Source organism: Molothrus aeneus, chromosome 26 (assembly GCF_037042795.1).
Source record: "Molothrus aeneus isolate 106 chromosome 26, BPBGC_Maene_1.0, whole genome shotgun sequence".
Taxonomy (NCBI): Eukaryota; Metazoa; Chordata; class Aves; order Passeriformes; family Icteridae; genus Molothrus; species Molothrus aeneus.
Window position 1 is genome coordinate 191779 of NC_089671.1, and position 20741 is coordinate 212519.

The following is a 20741-nucleotide window of genomic DNA, read 5'->3' on the forward strand; positions in this document are numbered from 1 at the left end:
TTTGTCCTTCACACGTGATAAATTCTGAGAGATGTGACAAAACCAGATGCAGGTCCTACACATGCCTTTTTTAAAGATGGAAACTTGAAACCACCTCTTCCACTTCATGTGGAAATAGTCCACTTCTTCCCTTTCACAGGCGTACATGCTAAAGCTGTCAAGTAGTCTGAGTTTTCTGGTCTGTTCCCCCCTCTTCTAGTAAAAAACCCAAATATTTATTATCCTAGAATTTCAAACTGTTTAACTGACCTCTCCGCATTAACAGTTCCCCAAAAAGATCAGAAAGCTCAGACACTCTCCTGCTCAAAGTCTGCAAAGGCAAAACAGCCAGTTCCAGCACAAGAGAACTGGGGCTGTGTGAAACACACAGAGAGATTTTAGATCACACCTCCCTCTTATAAATACAGTGTCATCACTGTTATTATGAAGTACCAGAAGTACTAGACCAGTGTGAAGGAACAGTCAAGGTGGCTTTGGCTCCTAAATTCAGGAGGAGCCTTACACTTGAGAGTACTAATTGGATACCATTCTATAAAGAATTAGTATTTAAGGTATATTTGTCCCTCCCTCCATACCAAGGCATTTCTTAACAAGCACAATGGAGAAATGCAGGTAGACCTTATCTTGTCCACTCCTGGCCATGGCATGGCTGGAGGCTGCCACACTCCTGCCACAGGGCTGAAAAACTGCTCAGTTTGGCACTGCAACATAGACCCACCTCTGTGCATCCAGCTACAAATCACCACACTAATGGAAAAAAGTTTCAACCTGAACTTTCAGCAGCCGTGCAAGAAGATGCCAACCTTGCAGTACTAAGGCAAAGCTGTCCAGATGAGCCATGGCTCACTAAGCAATGCTTGTGAACCCAGAGGCACAATTGCAACGTGAGCAAAGCCAAGCCACTTACTGTTCACACCGAGCACACCTGCACTAACAAGGGATTACTTTCAGGCTAGGCAATATACTAATTATTCTGTTTAATCAAAAGATTGTAGTTTGCCGGCTCGGCAAGGTCAAGGCCTGTTTTGATTGTGTTTCACAGGCCCTTAAGGAGATATACACTATTTTATTTTCATGGAGTAGGGGGAAGAAAAGGCAGTGCCTTGAATGTAGAATGATGCTGAAAATGATGCTCAGTCTTCAGGAAAATGGGTTCTCACATCTAAATTATTTTCAGAGGCACACAAGAAAAAGCTGGGTTATTTCACAAAAGAAAAAAAGAAAGCCAATTGCGTTTATTTGAGAAACAGGTTATGAAATGAGATCTGAGAAAGATCTAAAAAAAATTTTTAAAGACAAAAAGTGCAGCCTGACTCCCATCTACAAGATCCAAAAGCAAGAGCAGCTTCTTTCACAGGCTAAAGGAGAGAGTTACATGCCAGTAATTCTGCACAAAGCATCAACCATGCCTATGTAATAAAAGAGAAATGCTCGATAACTCCCAAAGAGGCTGCAAGCACTTTTGTCTGGGGGGACAAAAACTTAACCATGCCTGCCAGTGTACAGAATGGCCTCAGGCCACAGCCAGAGCTGGAAACTGCTGTTGCCACCTTGTGGGCCCCTTGTGGCTGCTGAGGGATGTGTGATGCTGCTGGTGTCTGGAAGTACAGAGACTCCAGTCAGCTCAAGGCACCACCGAGGAGTCCTGCAGCAGAAATCCTCCAGCAAGGGACTGATGTAAATAAATAACATTAAAATCCCGAAAGCGGGAGCACAGACGGTCACCTGGCATGGTGCACTTCACTGGGATGCAAAACCATCTCCTAAAGAGCAGAGTGGAACATCTTTTCCTGATAAATACTATCAGTGGTCCATCTGCGGAAGAAAGCAAAAATGTTTGAGTAGCATTTCAGGACTGAAAAGCTTCCCTTCAACACAAACAGGAAGTGTAACTTTCCCAGCATTTCTTATAAGGATGTACAGCAATTTACCCAAGGACTCAACTTGCCTTTCTCACTAAACTGGCCATCAGCGATGCTTGACACTAAGTTCTTCCCTCAAAAACGGGAGAATTTTTCCATGCCAAATGTAACCAAAGACCACACAGAAACTATTGCTTCCATTTTCAGCACCTAAGTAATAAAAAGCATGGAAAGCCAGGAGAGACCACTGTTGCTACAGGAATTTTGCTGTTCGAATGTTCCTTCAAACTGCACTTTCTTTACATTTCATCCAAGCTGCATCTCCAACCAGATCAGAAAGCGAAACAATCGCCTATGAAACATCATGAAGCTTAACAAAAAAAACAATGGCTTGAGATCAAAATACCTAAAACCCAACTTTAACACAAAATTCCAAATACTCAGAAGTTTTTTAATCCTGCTGTTTAATGCACTAGATATAACAACTTATTTTTTAAAAAAAAGGCATGAACACATTAAAAGTAACATCTGTAGTCACTTGCCAGACCAGTCAGGGCTGGATCAAAATTCTCAGCTTGCCTTATGGATTAGATGAATACAAGGCTGCAGTGACTTTAGAAAATTCAGTGCATATCTCTTTTCATGAACACAGGAGGAAAAACACACACACACTGGGCTGCCAACTTTAACCCCTTTATAAAAAGAAAAGCAGAATAAATGCACCTGGAGAGTGGGCACTAGACTGACTCTTTTTAGGGTTTCCACAAGACTTGAGTGGTGTTCTATGGCATTTATCCATTCTACCCAAAACAACTGTTGCACATGTGGGGAAACCATCACACACTATGGCAGTAAGACTGGGCAAGCAGCAATATTTGCATGAAGTAGAGATTTACTGCTATGATAACACTGGACCCTAAAGCCAGGTCACACACAAGAGGGAAACACATCAGGAAACAGTTCTTTGAAAATAGAGACCAGAGAGAGAGAGAGAACCTGGCTGCAGGTAAACATAAAACCCTAAAATAAAGGCCTGTGACTGAATGCATGGAAGCAATGCCATGTTTTCTGCTACAGGTGAAAATTCTCCAAGAGTTTCTCAAAGGAAATCTCCTCCCCCATCAGAACTCTAGTTCCATAATTGAGAGCAATGCACTTGTAAGTTTATTTGGAAAACAGGAAGCTCAGCATTGCTCAAAATTGAGGCAATACTTTCAGGCCAGCAAAATGCAACTAACTATTTTTGCAACTTTGAAACAAGAAAACTATTAGCAACTGAAAAACTCTCAACTCAGCATCGGTACGGATAACCTGAAGCTCTTTATGGAGTGGTGGAAGGAGAGTGAAGGTTTCTACCAAAACTGAAATGATGACCCATTTGCAGGGATGCTGTTTTTAAAAAGAATTTCTTTTCAAGGAGAATTGAAGTTATTGGAATATTCATATTATCCACCACCAACCCTGACTCTCTCAATCCGAGCAAGAAGTGAGGGAGATAGGGACAGTTTGTGAAGCTCAGCAGTTAGTGGGTGAGACACTGGGTACAGTCCTGAGGGACCATTTCTTTTGGTAGTGCATGAAGTTTTTCACATGTTGGTGCTCATTCTGGATTGGCTGTTAGCTGGAGTGAGCTCCCCTTGGCTACCTTCCCTCGGAGGAGACTGCAACAAAACCAAAACACATCCCAGTTAGTGATGTGTAAATATTCTGCAGCCTGCTTCCTGAGAGACAAAATAAAGCACAGGTGAAGCACAGCAGAATGGCAGCAGGGGGAGAGCATACCCCCAGGTTCAATAATGATGGTTTTGTATTAACAACTTCTACAGTTCACAAAAAGTTTTCGTAAAAAAGTCAAACCAGAACTTTTAAGCCACTCTTACCTACTATGTACAAGGTGCTGTTGACCCCAGGAATTGAATCCTATCTGACATTTAGTAATCACAGGGATTAATATACTATAGAAATTAATACATTTTGTGCAGATGGCCTATCCTCCCTAAAGGCATCCTTTTCAAACTGCAATCCAGAAGGAATACTCCTAACAATTAATGCTTTTTTTACTTCATCTGCTGAAAAAATTACTTCAGACAATCTTTATTGAGAAGGTAGAAGATACGTCTACCAAGGACTGGACCAAAGGAGTTATTCAGAATTAACCCAACCATATAAACTTCAAAGGAGATTCTGAGCTGTACAAACAGGTTAATCTACTGGCTAAAACCACTTGTTCCTTATATATTAAGTATTTACTACTGTAAGAATTTGTCCAATCAGGAACATGATAGATTCGTTCCCTTCCAGAATCCTCAATTCACCAACTTTCCCAGTTTTACTTAACCCTGCCTTTGAGTCTCAGTTGAGCAGGGCCATACCTTGACATGGATCTGGTTGCGCAGGACTGCGGCTCGCAGGATCATCGCTTTGGCACGGCGCTGAAACTCTTTGCCCATCTGTAAAGACTTCTCAAAAGTTGTGCTGCGCTGATCTACATCTCGAGCATACAGAATCTGTAACCAATACAGAGAACTGAACATGGGAGCTGTGCCAGGGTTTTCACAGCAGGAAAACAGCTAAGGCATTATGGAGCCTGAGGTCACACACAGCTCACCCCTACTGAACACACCAGGCCCAAGAGATGAATGCACCTTCCAAGCATCTCAGGAATGGAGAGTTTCTAAACTTAGTAAGCCTGTTCAGTCTCTAATCCATGGGTGAAATGCACTCACCTTACTGTGCGAGTCTATTCTGGCATTGATCAGCCCCTCCAAGATCAGCTGAGTGAGTTCATCTTCCAGAGCAGCCACTGTGGTGTTAAAAGCAGTGGCCATCTTGCGCATGTCTGCCGACACATAGGGGCTGAAGTACTAAGAAGAAGAAGAAAATATTCAGTTGCACACTCCACCCTTTAAGAAACGAGGAGAAAAGCAATTGCAAAGAAATGGCCTATCTCCCTGTTTATCCAGCTCTGGGATGACAGGAACAATTACCTGGATAAGGGCACGATTTCGAATCTGGGTATAAAGTGTCCTGACATGAGGTGCAAGGTACATATCTAGCAGCAAGTTGTCCTGTGCAAAACAATAAACCACATCAGAAGCTAAGAAGCAATCTGGAAAAATATATTATTCCTGTGTTCTGAAACATTTATGCGTATATACTTAAACCTTAAGAATACAATACTACAGGAAGACAATACAATAAAACAAGAATGAATTAAAAAAAATAGGAATATGTTTTAAATATTTATAATTTCTCTCTACAAATAAACTATTCCGAATTTCCATGCACCACACCAAGAGACACAGAAGACGCAGAAGAGCTGAACATTTAGTATCTACTTTTGACAATCATTGCTTCTCACAAAAGGCTAGGGAAAGGGAAATTTTAGGGTCTGCTCTGCACTGCTCTCCTGCAACTCACCTTCATCTCATCCAGCATCTTCAGGCATGAAGCATACTTAGATTCATAAAACTTGAAGATTATGTCACGAACCTGTGGCTCCAGCTCCAAAAACAATTTGAAGGAGCTACAGATAAAGATGGCAGTGATCAGACATTGGAACCTGCCACTTAAATACCCCATAACCTCATCACTCCAAGTCACAAGGTTAAAAACTCTCACTATCATTCCAAGAAGATTCCAAGAATTTACCCTCTAACAGACCAGACAGCCCATTTTCACCAGGGCTGGGAGCCTGGAACACAGAGAGATAGAGCACAGCATCAGAGCTGTGATGAAGGAAGACAAAAGACTTTTGACAAACCAAGTAGTAGAAGTGTTTGTCCACACAAAACAAAATCATGAATGTGAATAGGTCAAAATCAGGCAAACAAATGCCATACTGTAGTCCGTGCTGGCCAGCTCTGTGTCCCCTTCCAAAGCACAGCCTTCATTATGTATAGTATGCCATACACAAGACAAGCATGCCAATTTCTCTGAGAAACAAGCTACTGTGAGTGTGGTAAATCTTAGGGATGTACACTTTCACTCAGCACACTCCCAGTTCACCATCACAGATTTTTAAACCTTGGGATCTCACCCTATGTATCAGCCCATAAAAGAGGGTAATAACCCCTTTTCCATAGCAATTTAAGATTACTGCTTCTGTACATCTAGCTCCTGTACATCTAGCTGACAGGAATTCAGTGGCATTGCAATTAAATCTACAACACTCAATATCCACTTTCTTCCAAAGACCGTAATTCTCTTAACCTTCTGTATAGTAAGATTACACTCCAAGGTGTACTAATAATTACTAAATTGTTTTAACGATTAACATACACCACAACAAGGGGCAACATGAAGGAAAAATTATCCTAACAGATGCCTTTGGCAGAGGACTGTCTCCCTCAATTTAATATCCGATATGAAGTACTGATGGAGACAGACAACTGGGCTATGCAGATGCTGGATTTAACCTGGGCTGGAAACTTATACTAAGAAAATTTCAGCTGCGACTAACCACTGTGTTTTAGACAGAGAAACAGCACTTAATGCTAAAGGTAAATTAGGGCTCAGTGATCCTTTCTTTCCTGTATGAGAAATACTCCTGCCAGAATCCACTCTTAACCAAAGTCCCATGTTCCAAAAGATGTCCAGTACATACAAACATCACTCAAGGCATCACTCACCTACTGGAGATAACATTTCGTTGCAGTTCCTGACGGTCAAATGTAGCAAGGGCACAGAGCCCACCATACACAGCCACATTGCTGGGAGATAACAGCTACAGAGAGGGGGAGAGACAGAGAGCAAGCTGTCACTGACTACCAAAATGGTGTAAGGGTGGCATTGAGTCTTCTACCCCAGGCCTTTCTTTCAAGCAGTGACAAGATTAGTCCTTATCAAATGCAGTGGAAGCACTCAGGTTGCTCTCACCCACTGTGTGGGGTGACAGGGTCAGAGCAGTAACACTGCTAGAGAGCAGACATCAATTTCAGGAGCTTTTGGTCGATTGAATTATAAATTATAAATCTCACAGGTAACTCTTATGTGATCTAGTATAGAACATTTAGAGAAGCCAAAACCAGAGACTTAAAGAAACCAAAAACAAACCAACCAACCAGCACAGTTCACAGCACCACCAAACTATATAGGAATGCTGCACGAATAACTACAATATCTGAATTTTACAACCTAATACTTAGAAGAACTGCATCCCCTCCAAGACCTGCACACAGCTCCCTCTCGGTCCTCACCTCAGGGAAATCACAGTGATCAAATGATGCCAACAAGAAGCACTTTGCTGCCTGTTTGTACTTCCGGGCAGCTAGTTCGGCCAAGCCTAGGAACCAGAAAAAGTTAGTCCTTTTTTTATGACAGTATACAAATTAGGGAAAATTGAAAAATCTAGGGAGTAGGAAAGGCCCCCACACGGTTGCTAGTGCCTTCAATAGTGAAATAAAACAAGATCCTCAGACTGTATCAAGCATCCTTTGAACTACATTGACTCACACAGGTATCCTCTCTGAAGAAACTCAGGGAGAAGAAAGAGATGGCAAAAACCAGCAGTTCTATCTCACCAGCTTCATTAAATTTTGCATGTCTGGTATGGAAATACAAAGTCTGTCAAATATGAGAGAAAAAATAAACCCAAGAGCCCCGTGGACAGCTAACAGGTAGAAAGACAGGCAAACCATACAGGAAGCTGAAGGACTCACTCACCTGCTGCACATTTCAGTTTGGTGAGAATTGCTTGTGTCTGGCTATCTCTTTCTCCTCTTTGCTAAAGCATAAAACAAAGCAGTAGTGAGCAAGCAGTATGAAAGCTATTTTGCTTACAACTGTCCCCAGGATATTTCACCCTGCTAATTAATTTGCCAATCTCAATGGCAAGATAACTTAATCTTATTTGTCTTGGAAATATGGCAAAACTGAGGACAGGAAGTATCCATTTTTACCATAAGTCAGATTTTGTACACGTGTATCATGTGAGAAGTCATAAAGGGAGAAAGGAAGAAATCATTTTACAAATTTGGAAACAGAAAACAAAGGGAAAATTTATGCAAGTTAAAGAGCAGGAGCTTACTTCTGCAATTTCTGGTGTAGACTCAGCCTTGCTAACATAGCTCAGAACATGAGACCAATTCTGGAGGTAGACACTGACCTGTAGAGAGCCAGAAACAGTGTGGGGCAGGCACGGATGAACGGCACTCCTCAGCTAAGCCGCATCATTGCGGACACAAGGGCCGAGGATGGGGGGCAGCTTCACAGCAGGTATCACAAAGACACCAGGTACCTCTGCCTGCAAACCCTCCTACCTTGATAACATTGAGACACATGTTGATGACATGTTTAGCACTGGTGCAGTAATCACGGGCTCGCGAGTAACACTTGAGAGCATTGCTGAGGTCTCCACAGTCCAGGTAATGATCACCTAAATCATCATGGCCTCTCCTGGAGGACGGGAATTAAAACAGCAGTGAACTGCATGCTCAGAAAGGGACAAAGGCAGTTTGTTCTAAACAAGTAACTCAACACGCTGACCTAAGGGCACATCCCATGTTAACTACACAGAGAAACAAAAGGCTCTTCCTTGCTCCAGCAGAGCCTTTTGCATCTCACCTGATACTCTCCTTGATGGAGTTCCCTTTGTAATTTTTCAGATCTGTATCGAGTTTCTCCAGTTTAAGAAGAGCTTTCTTGCGTGTAGCTTCAACCCAAGCTGTGTCAAGAGGAGGGGGTTCAATTCCACTATCAGGGACAGCATCAGGTGTATTTTGCAGTTCTCTGAAAGAAAAGTATTTGAATGAGGCTATTAGGCTGAATATGTTTCAAAACAGAAGTCTGCTAAGTGCCTGGCAATGCTACCCTAGCAAACACTACTGCATACACAAAATAGACCAAAGAGAAAATAAGGATAGTGGGGAAAAAGAAACATATTGCTAAAATGTCCAGTGCAAACAGTAACACAAGCATCACAGCTGTTTACAAATACTTCACAAAATTATCCTAACGATCGTAGGATGAATATACTGTCACACACATGGTAAAGACTCCCCATGCAAAACAGACAAGAAATCATGAAATAAGCATAGCAACAAAAATAATACAAAGATGGGAAGTGTGGATGTATAAGTGAGATATTAATGGTTATCCTTAACATCAAGCCTCTTTCTAGAGTGGGGGAGAGAAAGGAAACAATAAACCAAAACAAGGCAAAGAGTTAGATTAGGTATTAACTTATGAAAACAAAAGTATCTAGAACATGTCTCCATAATCTACCTCAGGAAAAACAAATTTATTCATTAATATTTGAGGCAGTTGCAAGGACTAAACTCACCTCAATATCTACCTGCAGCTTTTAAAAGCACAAAGACTTCAGAATGAGATAATGCCTTCTGTGCTCTATCTTTTTTAAAAGCATGAACACACATTTCGCTGCTATCAACTCTAAGGGCAAAGACGATTTGCGTAAGGTACATGCTGGTATTACATGCAAAGTCCTCCCCTGCAGCACATCACTCTTAACTCTGTCAGGAAAGCTCCCCAGGTTCCCGTGGCCTCTTAGTACCTCGTGGCCTCAGACAGCTTTTTGTGGATTTCTTCATACACATCAACATTAAAAGTTCTCTGGACAAATGACAGAGCCATCTTGAGAGCTTCCACCCGCAGCTGTGGGCAGTGGTCAGCGATGAACTGCAGCCGCTCGATTCGCATCAGCCCACTGTAGCTGGACGCATACTGCTCCAAATCCTGCCAACAAAACCTGGCCTCAGAAGGTGAAAATGGACACACTACATCAGCCTACTACACTGTGACCTGCACAGCTTTTCCTGCAGACCTGAGCCCCTCAAGGAGGGCAAAAAAAATTCAGTAAGATTAGTCCATGTCTGCTTTCTTCAAACATAAGTAATTTCCTCAGAAATATGCTCCACATTACAATTTACCTTTTCAAAATTTCAGTTGCGATGCTTTTGTGGTTAAGACTAATCAGCTTTAAGATTTTTCAAAAGGGTCTTTTTCAAAATTCTTAAAGGAAGAGACCATGGGCAAGAAGTGTACCCACAGCCCTCAGCAGCACGTACCAGCGTGGGGTTCTCCACCACATAGTTGATATCAGGTGAATTTTGCTGATCTTCTTGTGGATCTACGTCAATCTGCATGGGCTCCACTGCACCCTAAAAGAGCAAAACGAGGTCAAAAGCAGCTTATTACATTTGAGCAGGAAATAACTATGTTATTCAATTTACTAAGGACTTGCTTAAATATGTGTTACATTTTAAAAATGAAAAAGCACTCCTCAGTCTTTTGATATGCTTAGGATTTTTCTCTAGCAGCACCACCGGTCAGCATGAGATGCTTGGTCTAATGCAAGCAGCAGCATGGCTTAGCATTCACACAGAGCAGTTTATTTGGCTTGGTAAATTATCAAGCAAAACAATGAAGGGGTCAAATAATCTGATTCTACAAAGTATCATCTCTCTTCTCTGAGCAAGAGCAGGTGTTAACACTCAAATCAAGAAGTTCCAAGAGGCAAAATGTACCAAAAAACTCACCACAATCTTTCAAAATTGCTTTAATGCTTAGAAATAATATTTCTGGCGGGGGGAAGGGGCAAATATTGTTAAACTTCTTAGAAGTATTAAAAACTATAAAGAACAGAACGCCAAATGACAATTTCAGAGTTCCCAAAATAGCAAGGAACAATTTGACTGCACTGCAGGGATCTGCCATTAGTCAAACTCTCTTACTATAGTTTTCAAGTTCAATTGCTCGGATAGAGCCTCTTTTGGAGAAACAACAGAATTTTATTCTCCCAGTATATCCTGCACTGCTTTGAGCCATAAGGACTCACAGCAATGCAGTGACTTCGGCACAGCTGCATTGCTACAGCCCCTGCGTGTACTCCAGGTCAGACCAGCTTGCTATCCATCCCACAAACTAACTGCTCTGCTGGCACAAATTTCATTGTCTCCTCCAGTCCAAGTGTGCTGAACAGCCCTCCTAGGAATTACTGTGAGGAAATAAAGTGAGGAAAACGTAGCAGACTGTCTGCTTATAAAATGCTGACTTTGTGCACACAGTATAAAAGCTTGATTTGCAAAAGGGGATCTCACAAAAGACAGACATGCCAACCACCTAGACCACATACACATCTGATTATTTCCATATTTTTACTGATTTTACTGTCAAGAAATCAAAGATTGAGGGTTTGTTTTTTTTACTGGGTTGATTGTTTGTTTGGTCGGGTTGTTTTGTGAGAAGGAACAGCGCAGATCCAGATTTCCTATCTCTAAAAATTATACTCACCCACAGTCTGGAGGTCTTATTCTTTCACAAACTGATACATATCAAATACACATCTCACCACTGAAATCTCCCAAAATCTGAAGTAAAAGCAAGTGAAGCACAAAACCATCTGTTTCCTAGTTTACTAACCTTTCCATGAAGGAAAGGGAGGGAGGGAGGGCACAGAGGAAATTTTGATTGTCTAGACCACCCCTTAGGCAAACTGCGCATAAAAACAGGCAATTCACCATATGCTGAGACCACTACTTTTCCCACTTTTATCTACCTTCCATCTTTTCTTATATCACAAACACTAACTGCCAAGGTTAGTTTATTTAGGCTGCACTTGCCTACAGTAGTAAAAACTCAATTACAGACTCCTTAGAAAACAGCAAAAAAGGTAACTGTAATTCCAGCTGGTGGAACAGAACAATTTGTGTCTTGCTACGCTGAGAGTCTGCACTCTGCATTTCTCACTTAACTCCCAGACAAGGAAAAACACAAGTGGGCTGAAAGCCCCAGTAGGACAAGCAAACTCAAACATTTTCAAGCTCTTTATTTTGAAAGGAAGATGCAATGTCGACTTAAAAACTACTCACAGAGCAAATAATAAACAGCCACTCCCCAAGATTTCCTAAGCCCCAAGGGCTGCTCTGCTGAGGGTACCTCACCAGGCCTCACACAAGCAGATATACTGGTGCCTGAGCTGAGGTCTCCTGCTGTACTCGGCAGGAACAGGTGTGATCTGCTGCTGGACGGAGTGCAGTACAGATCTGTCACTAACGACGGAGCCGAGTTGGAGGCTGAACTGTCCCTCATCCTCTCCTCTCTGCCCAAAGCCCCGTGCCCTGACACAGATATGCTACTGCTAAAACTTGCAAAGAACAGCCTCCGCAGATACCTCGTGTCACCGACCCACCCGGCTCCTGGGGCTCTCCCTGCACTACAGACTCTCAGTTCCTCCTCACTGGGCCACCTCAGCGTACCCTCGGCCACCACTCCAGCCCTGAGCACAGCGGGGACCAAACACAGGGCCACCGCAGCGGCGGGGACGCCACGGGTGCCGGAGGATGCTCGGCGGAGCATTGCTCCTCGCGAACGGCGGCGGAAGCGACACAGACCCGACGGAAGGGCGAGCGAAGGCCCAATGCCAGCCGAAAGCCGCTCCCTGTCCGTGGAGCGCAAGGAGAAGGCCGCACGGCGCCCCCGGAGGCCGCGGTCGAGCAGGGGTCTCAGACCCTGCGCGAGAGGGACGCGGAACGCGGCGGAGAGCGGCGATGCCCGAGAGGCCGGGCCGGCAGGACACGGCCGCCCCATACCTGCAGGTTAAAGACCTGGACGGGCAGCGGCATCCTCCCCTCACGCCGCCGCTTCCGGCCGCCCGCCCCTCCCGCTCCGCTTCCGCTTCCGTTTCCGGGCCGCGCGTCGCGGCGAGGCCGCGGCCGACAGGTGAAGCTCTTAAAGGGGCCGCGGCCCCGCTCGGCCCCGTGGCGGCGGCCGCGGCTCGACAACCTCCGGCCGCTCCTTCCGCGGGGCCGCCGCCACCTCCCGGAGTGCGGGGCCATGCGGTGGCCGCACCCTGCGGCGGGGGCCCGCGGGGCTGCAGCATGAGCGGTCCTTGCCTGGGGCTGCGCAGGGCCGGGGTTCTGCTGTCGCTGGGAGCCGCCGCGCTCCTGCTGCTGCTGCTGCCGCGGGGGCCGCGCCCCGCCGCGCCCCGCCCGCCGTGCCCCGCCGGGCCCAGCGCGGCCCCGCCGCACCGCGCGGGCCCCGCCGGCTCTGCCGGAGCGCCGGGCGGCGGGCCCGGGGCCGGCGGGCTCGCGGGGAGCTCGCAGCTTGCGCGGAGGGGCCGCCTCGGGACTGCCGGCAGCGCGGCCAGGGAGAGCCTGGAGCTGAAGGACATCTTCATTGCCGTGAAGACCACGAGGAAATACCATAGGAGCCGGCTGGACTTGCTCCTCCAAACCTGGATCTCCCAGGCGAGAGGACAGGTGAGAGACTTTGCCAGCGTGCAGGGGCAGCCGGTAGCTCCGGCCCTGCGCTTCCAGGACAGCTAGTGCGCTCCCACCGAGTTTTTTCTCCCTTATGTTAAAAAAGGCTTTCTTTGTAAGACTGTGGAAAGTCGTTTTATATAAACGCTTGGTGTGAACATACTTCCAAAAGAGTTCGTTGCTGATTAGGCCAGTTTCCAAGCAGACATAGTTTGCTGATTTTTGTATGACTGTAGAAAGTGCTTTCATGATAGTGAAATATTCCTGGTGATGATGCATCTAAGCCGATATTTTGGACTAAGTACTTAAGGTTTTCTGTAGAACATAAACATTCTGTTTGTTCCCTTGTTTCAGAATTTTGGTCCGTTCAAGTATATTAATGGGATTTTTTCCATTGTTCCATTAAGCCATTGGAACAAGACTGTGTTAAACACCTCCCACTTCCCACCCTGACTTCCATTTTTTCTTCTTTACCTGCTTGGCAGCTGTGGATGATTCCTAGCCAGAGAGAGGAGGTAGTACCAAAAAAAGACCAAAATCCTTTCTGTCTGGAAATCAGTTGTCTGTACCATGAGACAAGGAGGGTAAAATGCAGCCTGCTTTATTAAAATGACATTATTCTGGTTTGTAATGAAAAAATTTAACAACTAAGGCAGGGGTTGAAGTTGCTGGGGGGTCTCTGCACCCCTCTTCCCTCCCCCTTTCCAGTGCCTACTGTGAAACAAACTACCAAGAGAGACAAAACATTCTGAATTCTAACTGAAACTGAGCAAATTTAAAACTAGAATCTGAAGTTCTTAAATGTGGACACACGGTTTTTGTCTCCCACAGACATTTATATTCACGGACTGGGAGGATCGGGAGCTACGCCTGAAAGCAGGTGAGCTGTGTAGCAGCAGAGGTGCATGCTATTATAACTGAGTTTTGTTTCTTTCATACTCTCTATAGAAGTCCTTATTTCATGCTGTACAAGCAACTAGGGAAGTTAAGATGGAGAAAATGGAGAAAACTTCTCTCTAATTGCCACCTGGACAAGATGCCTGGAACTTCCAGAATACTGGGTTCACTTTTGCACCCCTTTTCTTCTTGTTAGTAAACTTAAATTTATGTGGTTCAAAGTCATAGTAGGTATTTCTTTCACACACATCTCATGACACTGCTTATATACCCTTGCTTGTTTTAATGCAGTCACACAGTTTCCTGACTCTGCAACTTACATACCAGATGGGTAACCTGTGAGCCCTGCCTGTCCTGCAGCTTCTTCTCCATGCGTGCACCATGTGCACCTCAGATGTACAGTATTAGTGCCAAATGTGCACTTCTTTTATAGTCTTTTTTTTTGACTACACATGCTCCTCAGACCTGAAAGGGCTGATCTTTATTCTTCTAGGGGATCATATGATCAACACCAACTGTTCTGCTGTCCATACCCGACAAGCTCTCTGCTGCAAGATGTCTGTGGAATATGATAAATTCCTGGAATCTGGGCAAAAGTAAGTGAAACACATTGTTCCGATTGACTTTGTTTTTTCCAGTTCTGTGCTTACAGGAAACTTGAGTAACCACCTCAATCTCTTGAGTTCCAGTAAGGAATGTAGTATTAGCTAAAATGTAGGGATGAGTGCAGGAAAGGGAGCACAGCATGAAACAGTGTTTATAAACAAGCATCATCTGAAAGGTGGAAAGGATTATAATCTAAGGAAGTTATTAATTTCAGCCTCTTTGCAGACTTAGCATCTGTGGGTGCTTTCATCTTCCCTATTCTGTAATTTGGGACAATAAGAAATACTTTCTGCTCCAAGCCTGAAAGACTATGACTCAGTTGTAAACTTATAACTCATTTCTTTGTCCCTATAACTTCTTGGTTTGTTTTGTTTGAAGATGGTTTTGCCATGTGGATGATGACAACTATGTGAACCCTCGGACTCTTCTGCATCTCCTGTCTGCCTTCTCACACAGCCAGGATGTGTATGTGGGGCGACCGAGCCTGGACCATCCCATCGAAGCAGCTGACCATGTCCAAAGTGATGGATCAGTAAGCAAACTTTTTCAGTTTGTCTGAGAGACATTTCAATCTTCTAAGCCTTTAAAACCTTGACAATTCATAGGATTTCCCTATAAACCCAAGTGCTTTAATCTGCAAGAAATGAACCTGGTGATGGTCATTTTCAGAGGCAGGATGCTGGGTTACATGCACCTTCAGCCTGATGTTGTGTGCATACATATGCACAATGGAGGTTTTCTCCTGGATGGCTGGCTATTTCTGTTCCTTTACTCATGCATGCTGATCTCCCTCACACTGAGCTTAGTAGGGCCTCCCCACCTTGACTTTTACTTTTCCTTTAGTGGCTGTGGGGGCAATGTTCCTTATTTTAGGACTTGGGAGTTTGGGTGGGAGTTCAAGGGGTTTTTAATTTGTTTTGAGTGCAGTATCACACACATTGTCATAATCTTGAACCAACTTCACGTGGGTGACAGAAGCTTTCTGAATAGATAAAGCATTTGCAATATAAAGTGGTTATAGGTTTCCAAGAACCGAAAGCAAACATATCTCAACCACAAGATACATGTGCTAAGGAGAAAATCCTAACCAGGGCACCTGCACTGGCAAGTCTGTTTAAAGATACATCAATCCACTGGCCAGAACATCATAAAAAGTTACAAAGCAGCTTGTTAGGGAAGACTGCACAACAAAATAGTCTCCTTGGACATAGAGCCAACATATATATGGACCACCTTTGACATCCTCCATAACACTGAGCTGGCTATGACCCTTGGTTAAAATGAATAGAGGACAGATGTAATTGTGTGGAAGTGGGACTATCCATTTCATGTGGGCTACCTCCCTTATGCTAATTTGATGGTTCACATGCTGTCTGTTTCAAGATAGTTTCATTTGAGAGAACAGCTGGCTGCTTTCAGCAGCCTAAACAAATAGGGATTCATCTGTAGGCTTGTTCTGACTCAGATGTAATATGTGATATCAAATAGAACCTTGAGTTCCCTGCCCAGCCAAATGCAAAAAGCTAATTGTCAGTAACTGCTGTGTGTTTTTTCTTTTTGCTCTTCAGAAGACAACAGTGAAATTCTGGTTTGCCACAGGCGGAGCTGGGTTCTGTATCAGCCGAGGTCTTGCCCTGAAGATGAGTCCCTGGGCCAGGTAAGCATTGTCCCTAGCTGAGCTCCATCAATACATGTCTGGGAGGTTTTAAAACACATTTTGGCTTGTCTCCTATGCTCTCTGTCACAGCCTGGGCAATTTCATTAGTACTGCAGAAAGAGTACGTCTTCCTGACGACTGCACCATTGGCTACATCATCGAAGGGCTGCTGGAGGTAAAGCTGCTGCACAGCCCATTGTTCCACTCCCACCTGGAAAATCTGCAGAGACTGCAAGGGGAGTCTGTGCTGCAGCAGGTAGAGCTATGCTTCATGTCCTGTTCTTACAGTTACACCTCAGTCTGATCAGAAAGAACAGACTATGTAGACTTAGCACTCTTCAGCAAAGAAGGATATCTACAGACTCACTCAGAGCTGTGACCTGCTCAATTCCTTCATTTTGGTGAAAAGCGCTGTTTCACTCTAGCCAACTAGGTCATGTAGCTGTCCCCTCCTTTGGGGACACATTCTGCTACATGAAGTCTAGGTAGGGTGTACCCCATCTCCTCCTAAACCCTGATTTTATGCGTGTAGCTGTAGCAGAAAGTGTGGAAGTTTGCTAAATACTGTTCCTGGTTTTGCCTAACAAAGTTGCAGTCTTAATTCATGTTCAGAAAGGCAGCTATATAAGTACTTGACATAATTAAATGTTAATAATTTTAAAGAACAATTTGTATGAATTTCATGAAACTTAAAGTTGCTTCTGAAAAATCAATTTGCTTTTTAGTTGCTGGGCTACATTTTACCTCCCTGGCAGCAGATGGAGCCACAAGGCCATCCAGCAGTGTTGCCTGCATCACAGTGCTCGGCACCATGAGTAAACGGGAGTGTGGTTTTGCCCTGCATGCCGGGTGGTTATATTTTTCTGGCAATTGTATTAGGCAGCAGAAATGTGTGCTTGGGGCCAAATTCCACCGTGATGTCACCCCCCTTTATGTTAGTGAATTTGACTGTAGCAGCAGTCCAACAACTGGCCATTGTTTCACTGGTCATCATAGGTTCCATGAGACAAAGACAGCTAACCCAAAAACCAGGAAATGTACAATTACAAAAAAAAGTACAAGTCTTCTTGCACCTGACACATGAAAAATTCTTAATGCAGTGCTTGTGTGGAAGGACCTGGGGTTCCAAAGATCTAAACTTTGTTTCAGATTTGAAACATGACAATCCTTTTCATGCTACTTAATATGCAAATATTTATATTTTTCCCCTGTGCTAAAATATTGCTATTGCAGACTTCAGGCAATGTCTGGTAAGGATGAACATGTTATTTAGTGAAGGTACAAACAGTAGCAGAATTCATGTCCTTACAAAGCTTACAGTTGAAAGTTGTCCTTCAGGGCAATGCACCTTTCAGATCCTCTGTGCATTCTCCCACATTGCCCTTAGTGTCGTTCAGTGCCAGCGTTGCTTACGTCAGAGCTAATCACTGTCCTCCAAATGTCATCCATGTTCAGATTAGACAGCATCTTTGGAGTCTTTCTTGGTACCTCATTAATAACGCTGCTACTCCACTCTGGTTTTCTGCATTAGTGTTACAAGTTTTGAATACTTCCTTATTTTTACAGGTAACCCTGAGTTACGGTGACCCTGAGAACAAACACAATGTCGTTAGCGTGGGAGGAGTGTTTGGCCTTCAACAAGATCCAACTAGGTTAGTGTCCTCTTCCAAAACAAGATCTTCCTACCTTGTTCATGTTAGTCATCTGTAAGATTATCAGACCCACTAAAGGGTTTATTTTGTCGTGTCAGCTCGTTACTGTGCCAAAAGCAGGTAGACACACCCCCTGCTCCATCAGCCTGCTGCACATTCAATGCTAGTATGTTCCATGTATGGAGAATTCCAATCTAATGCTGTCTTTTCTTCTTTTTTTTTTTAATATAGATTTAAATCTGTCCATTGTCTGCTTTACCCTGACACTATCTGGTGCCCTGCTAAGAAGATGTCATAATTCTTGACGAGCCACTGACACCTGTGTCTTAGCTAGTTTGCATAAGGCAGGAGTTGCGGAGTTTTTTGGTGGTTTTATTCTTCTTCTGGGAGACAGCCAGGGGTATCTACAAAGGAGGTAGACAGACTCTGTTTAGAAAAGCAATAAGGTATGGTTTGTTCAGCTGCAGCCTGGGACATTCCAAGAAGAATCTTTGTTCTTTTGTCTAGTGGCTCTTCATAAGATGACCACAGTCCTGTGTGTATGAGTCACTTTATACTTTCATTTGATGTCATGTGAACCTGTGCTTGGGCACATCTGAGGGAAATGCAGTACTGGGAGTGACAGTGTTTTTACTACCCTTAGGGGTTATTAGAAGCCACTGTGTTGAAGCTGGAGTGCTAGAGCAGACTGTAGTCCCCATGGTGACAAGAGAGGGGACGTTTTCACTCATCTTTCTTGGGAACAGAATTATTTAAGAGCTTCTGTGGCCTGACAGATTAAAACTGCAGCTGGCTAGAATACAGAAATCCTGGAATCACTAGGGTAAACAAGGCTGAAAGCCTTTGTCATGAGAAAACCCTGTGTGAGGGTAAGCTTACTCAAGACTAGATGAGTTGCTTACAATGTACATTCTCCCCTGTCATCCATGTGTACCTCCTGTGGAGGTAATTGTCAGACCTGGCTCGCATGCCAACTGAATTGCAATGGTTGATGATTATGATCTATTCCCTTGATATTTGATATTGAAAAAATACTTGCCTGACAAGATGGTAATTGTTCCTCCCACTTGGCTGGTAGTTGGTCACATGAGCTGGGGAAGCTTGTGCTGGCAAAACACGCCCTGTTTCTGAAGCAGTGTGCGAGGGGAGAAATGCTAGATAGCTGCAATGCACCAAGGAGAGTTTTGATGGTATCATTTGAGGACCTTTAATTGTATGACCATGGTTACTCCAGCTTCTTCAGATAATCTTTTAATTACCATAAAGCCAAGATCAGTGCTTGTTTTTACTCCTTAATAATTCAACAAGTAGTTCATGCAGTCACTAAAAGGAGATTGCACATTTACAAGCAGAAGTTCAGTGCTCTAGCAGTATCATCTGCTGCTGCTTTTTAAAGAAAGCAAACTTAATTTTTAAAGTGGAAGGAATGAGGCTCCATATGTTTACTTTTTTGTTGGCCCAGACTTTGGTCATGCGCAAACCCTGCCTGACCTGAAGAATACACTACAAAAATATTCCTTTGCAAAATCACTGTTTAATCTTATAAAAAATACTTGCTGGTTTAGTGCTAGAGTTTGAGGCCAAATTAAGGGAAGAATCATAGAATGCTATTGTATGATCTGGAGCTGTGATTATTGGCTTGATTGTGGATCTAGCAGAGGTTTCAGGTTTCTAAGTGGCTGCACTCAGCTCTACTGTGGGGTTCACCTAGTTATTTAACTTCCTGGCAAATGCCTCTAGAGTATTGAAGTGTGCCACTTAGCACAGGGGTCAGCCTCCTCAAATATACCATGTTCCCTGCATTTTAACAAACCTTTCAGTGTTTACCTCAGTACATTGTCCTCTTTGCATGATTTTAGGTAGTTCTACTGAGGAGCAAACAAGCTGACGGCTACTTAGTACAGTCCTGCAGCTCCTTCTTGTATTTCTCCTTTCTATCATGTGTACTAAGGTACACATGAGGTATGGAAATGAGAAAGCTGCAGGGAGCTGGATCAAAGCCCAGCTAGCACACTGGCTGTTCCATAATGGGCTGTCAGTGTTACAGGTGTGCCTGTCACAGAAAACAGAGGAGGATTTGTGGCATAGTAGGTTCTACCTCTTTATTAGATCTTCTGCTATCTAGAATTGAGGCATCCTGTGGTTTAATTATTTTGTCATTAATAGTTCTGGAGATTCCTGGTATCCATATATTTTTAAATATGGTTTTAAAGTCCTGTAGCAAAAAGCTGTGAAACTTCATGATCTCTTGAGGTGATTTTGTCTTCAAGCACTGCTTCTGAACTCTCCTCTTGGAAATCTTCTTCCCCTTCCACTGGAAGCACCCTTTTGTAAGACAGCAGAGACCAAGCAAGGACTGGGCAGCAATTGTGGCAAACTGCAGTTTAAAAAACCACAACGCTTTATATTCATGGCAGCAAAACTAAACGGTAGAAGTTTCACACTGGTCACTGGTCACACTAGGTATGCCAAAGAGGCAAGTGCCCTCAAAGCTGGGAGGGTGTTTATGGAACTTAAAAAGGACCATGTTCTCCTGCAGGGCAACAGGAAACTTCAGTGTGTTCAGGCTTGTTCCAAGGTTTCTTGTGTTGAGAATGCATTAAGCTGTGTGGGTCTATCAGGATGCAGCTTTTTTATCAAACTACTTTTTCATACATAAAGTGATTCTATAAAATAAATATTTAAATATGTCAAAGGCTGTGTTCTGTTATATTTCTTCACATATGGTCTGTATCAAAAGTGGACCATAAACCCACTAATTCAGAAAACTATGCCCTCCTGTCAGGCTTATGTGATGCCAAGGGCCAAAAAACAAGTAAGCTCAATGACTGGGATGTGGAGAACAGAG

At 43.8% G+C, this 20741-nt stretch overlaps 2 protein-coding genes across 2 annotated transcripts; one reads left to right on the top strand and one right to left on the bottom strand.

The window, feature by feature from the left end:
- Window positions 1-2539: 2539 nt before the first annotated feature.
- Window positions 2540-12496, bottom strand: GPS1 (G protein pathway suppressor 1). Its single transcript, XM_066565960.1, has 14 exons — window positions 12413-12496; window positions 9890-9982; window positions 9376-9557; window positions 8427-8591; window positions 8123-8258; window positions 7891-7968; window positions 7527-7587; window positions 7061-7146; window positions 6494-6588; window positions 5283-5388; window positions 4850-4930; window positions 4589-4726; window positions 4235-4369; window positions 2540-3523 (listed from the first exon to the last, which is right to left on the bottom strand). The coding sequence occupies exons 1-14, from the start codon at window positions 12443-12445 to the stop codon at window positions 3449-3451; spliced, it is 1464 nt and encodes a 487-aa protein (XP_066422057.1). The 5' UTR covers window positions 12446-12496; the 3' UTR covers window positions 2540-3448.
- A 204-nt stretch (window positions 12497-12700) lies between these two features.
- Window positions 12701-20588, top strand: RFNG (RFNG O-fucosylpeptide 3-beta-N-acetylglucosaminyltransferase). The gene is made up of 8 exons (XM_066566009.1): window positions 12701-13081; window positions 13913-13961; window positions 14472-14574; window positions 14963-15116; window positions 16153-16241; window positions 16332-16497; window positions 17808-17893; window positions 18125-20588. Exons 1-8 carry the CDS (start codon window positions 12701-12703, stop codon window positions 18189-18191), a joined length of 1095 nt encoding a protein of 364 aa, XP_066422106.1. The 3' UTR covers window positions 18192-20588.
- The last annotated feature ends 153 nt before the right edge of the window (window positions 20589-20741 follow it).

Coding starts and splice junctions, on each gene's coding strand:
- RFNG (XM_066566009.1), top strand. CDS start 12,701: ATGAGCGGTCCTTGCCTGGGGCTGCGCAGGGCCGGGGTTCTGCTGTCG. Junction 13,962..14,471: donor GGAGCTACGCCTGAAAGCAG/GTGAGCTGTGTA, acceptor TTATTCTTCTAG/GGGATCATATGATCAACACC. Junction 15,117..16,152: donor ATGTCCAAAGTGATGGATCA/GTAAGCAAACTT, acceptor TTTGCTCTTCAG/AAGACAACAGTGAAATTCTG.
- GPS1 (XM_066565960.1), bottom strand. CDS start 12,445: ATGCCGCTGCCCGTCCAGGTCTTTAACCTGCAG. Junction 4,931..5,282: donor AGATGCTGGATGAGATGAAG/GTGAGTTGCAGG, acceptor TGTTTTGCACAG/GACAACTTGCTGCTAGATAT. Junction 4,727..4,849: donor GAAATCGTGCCCTTATCCAG/GTAATTGTTCCT, acceptor TCTTCTTCTTAG/TACTTCAGCCCCTATGTGTC.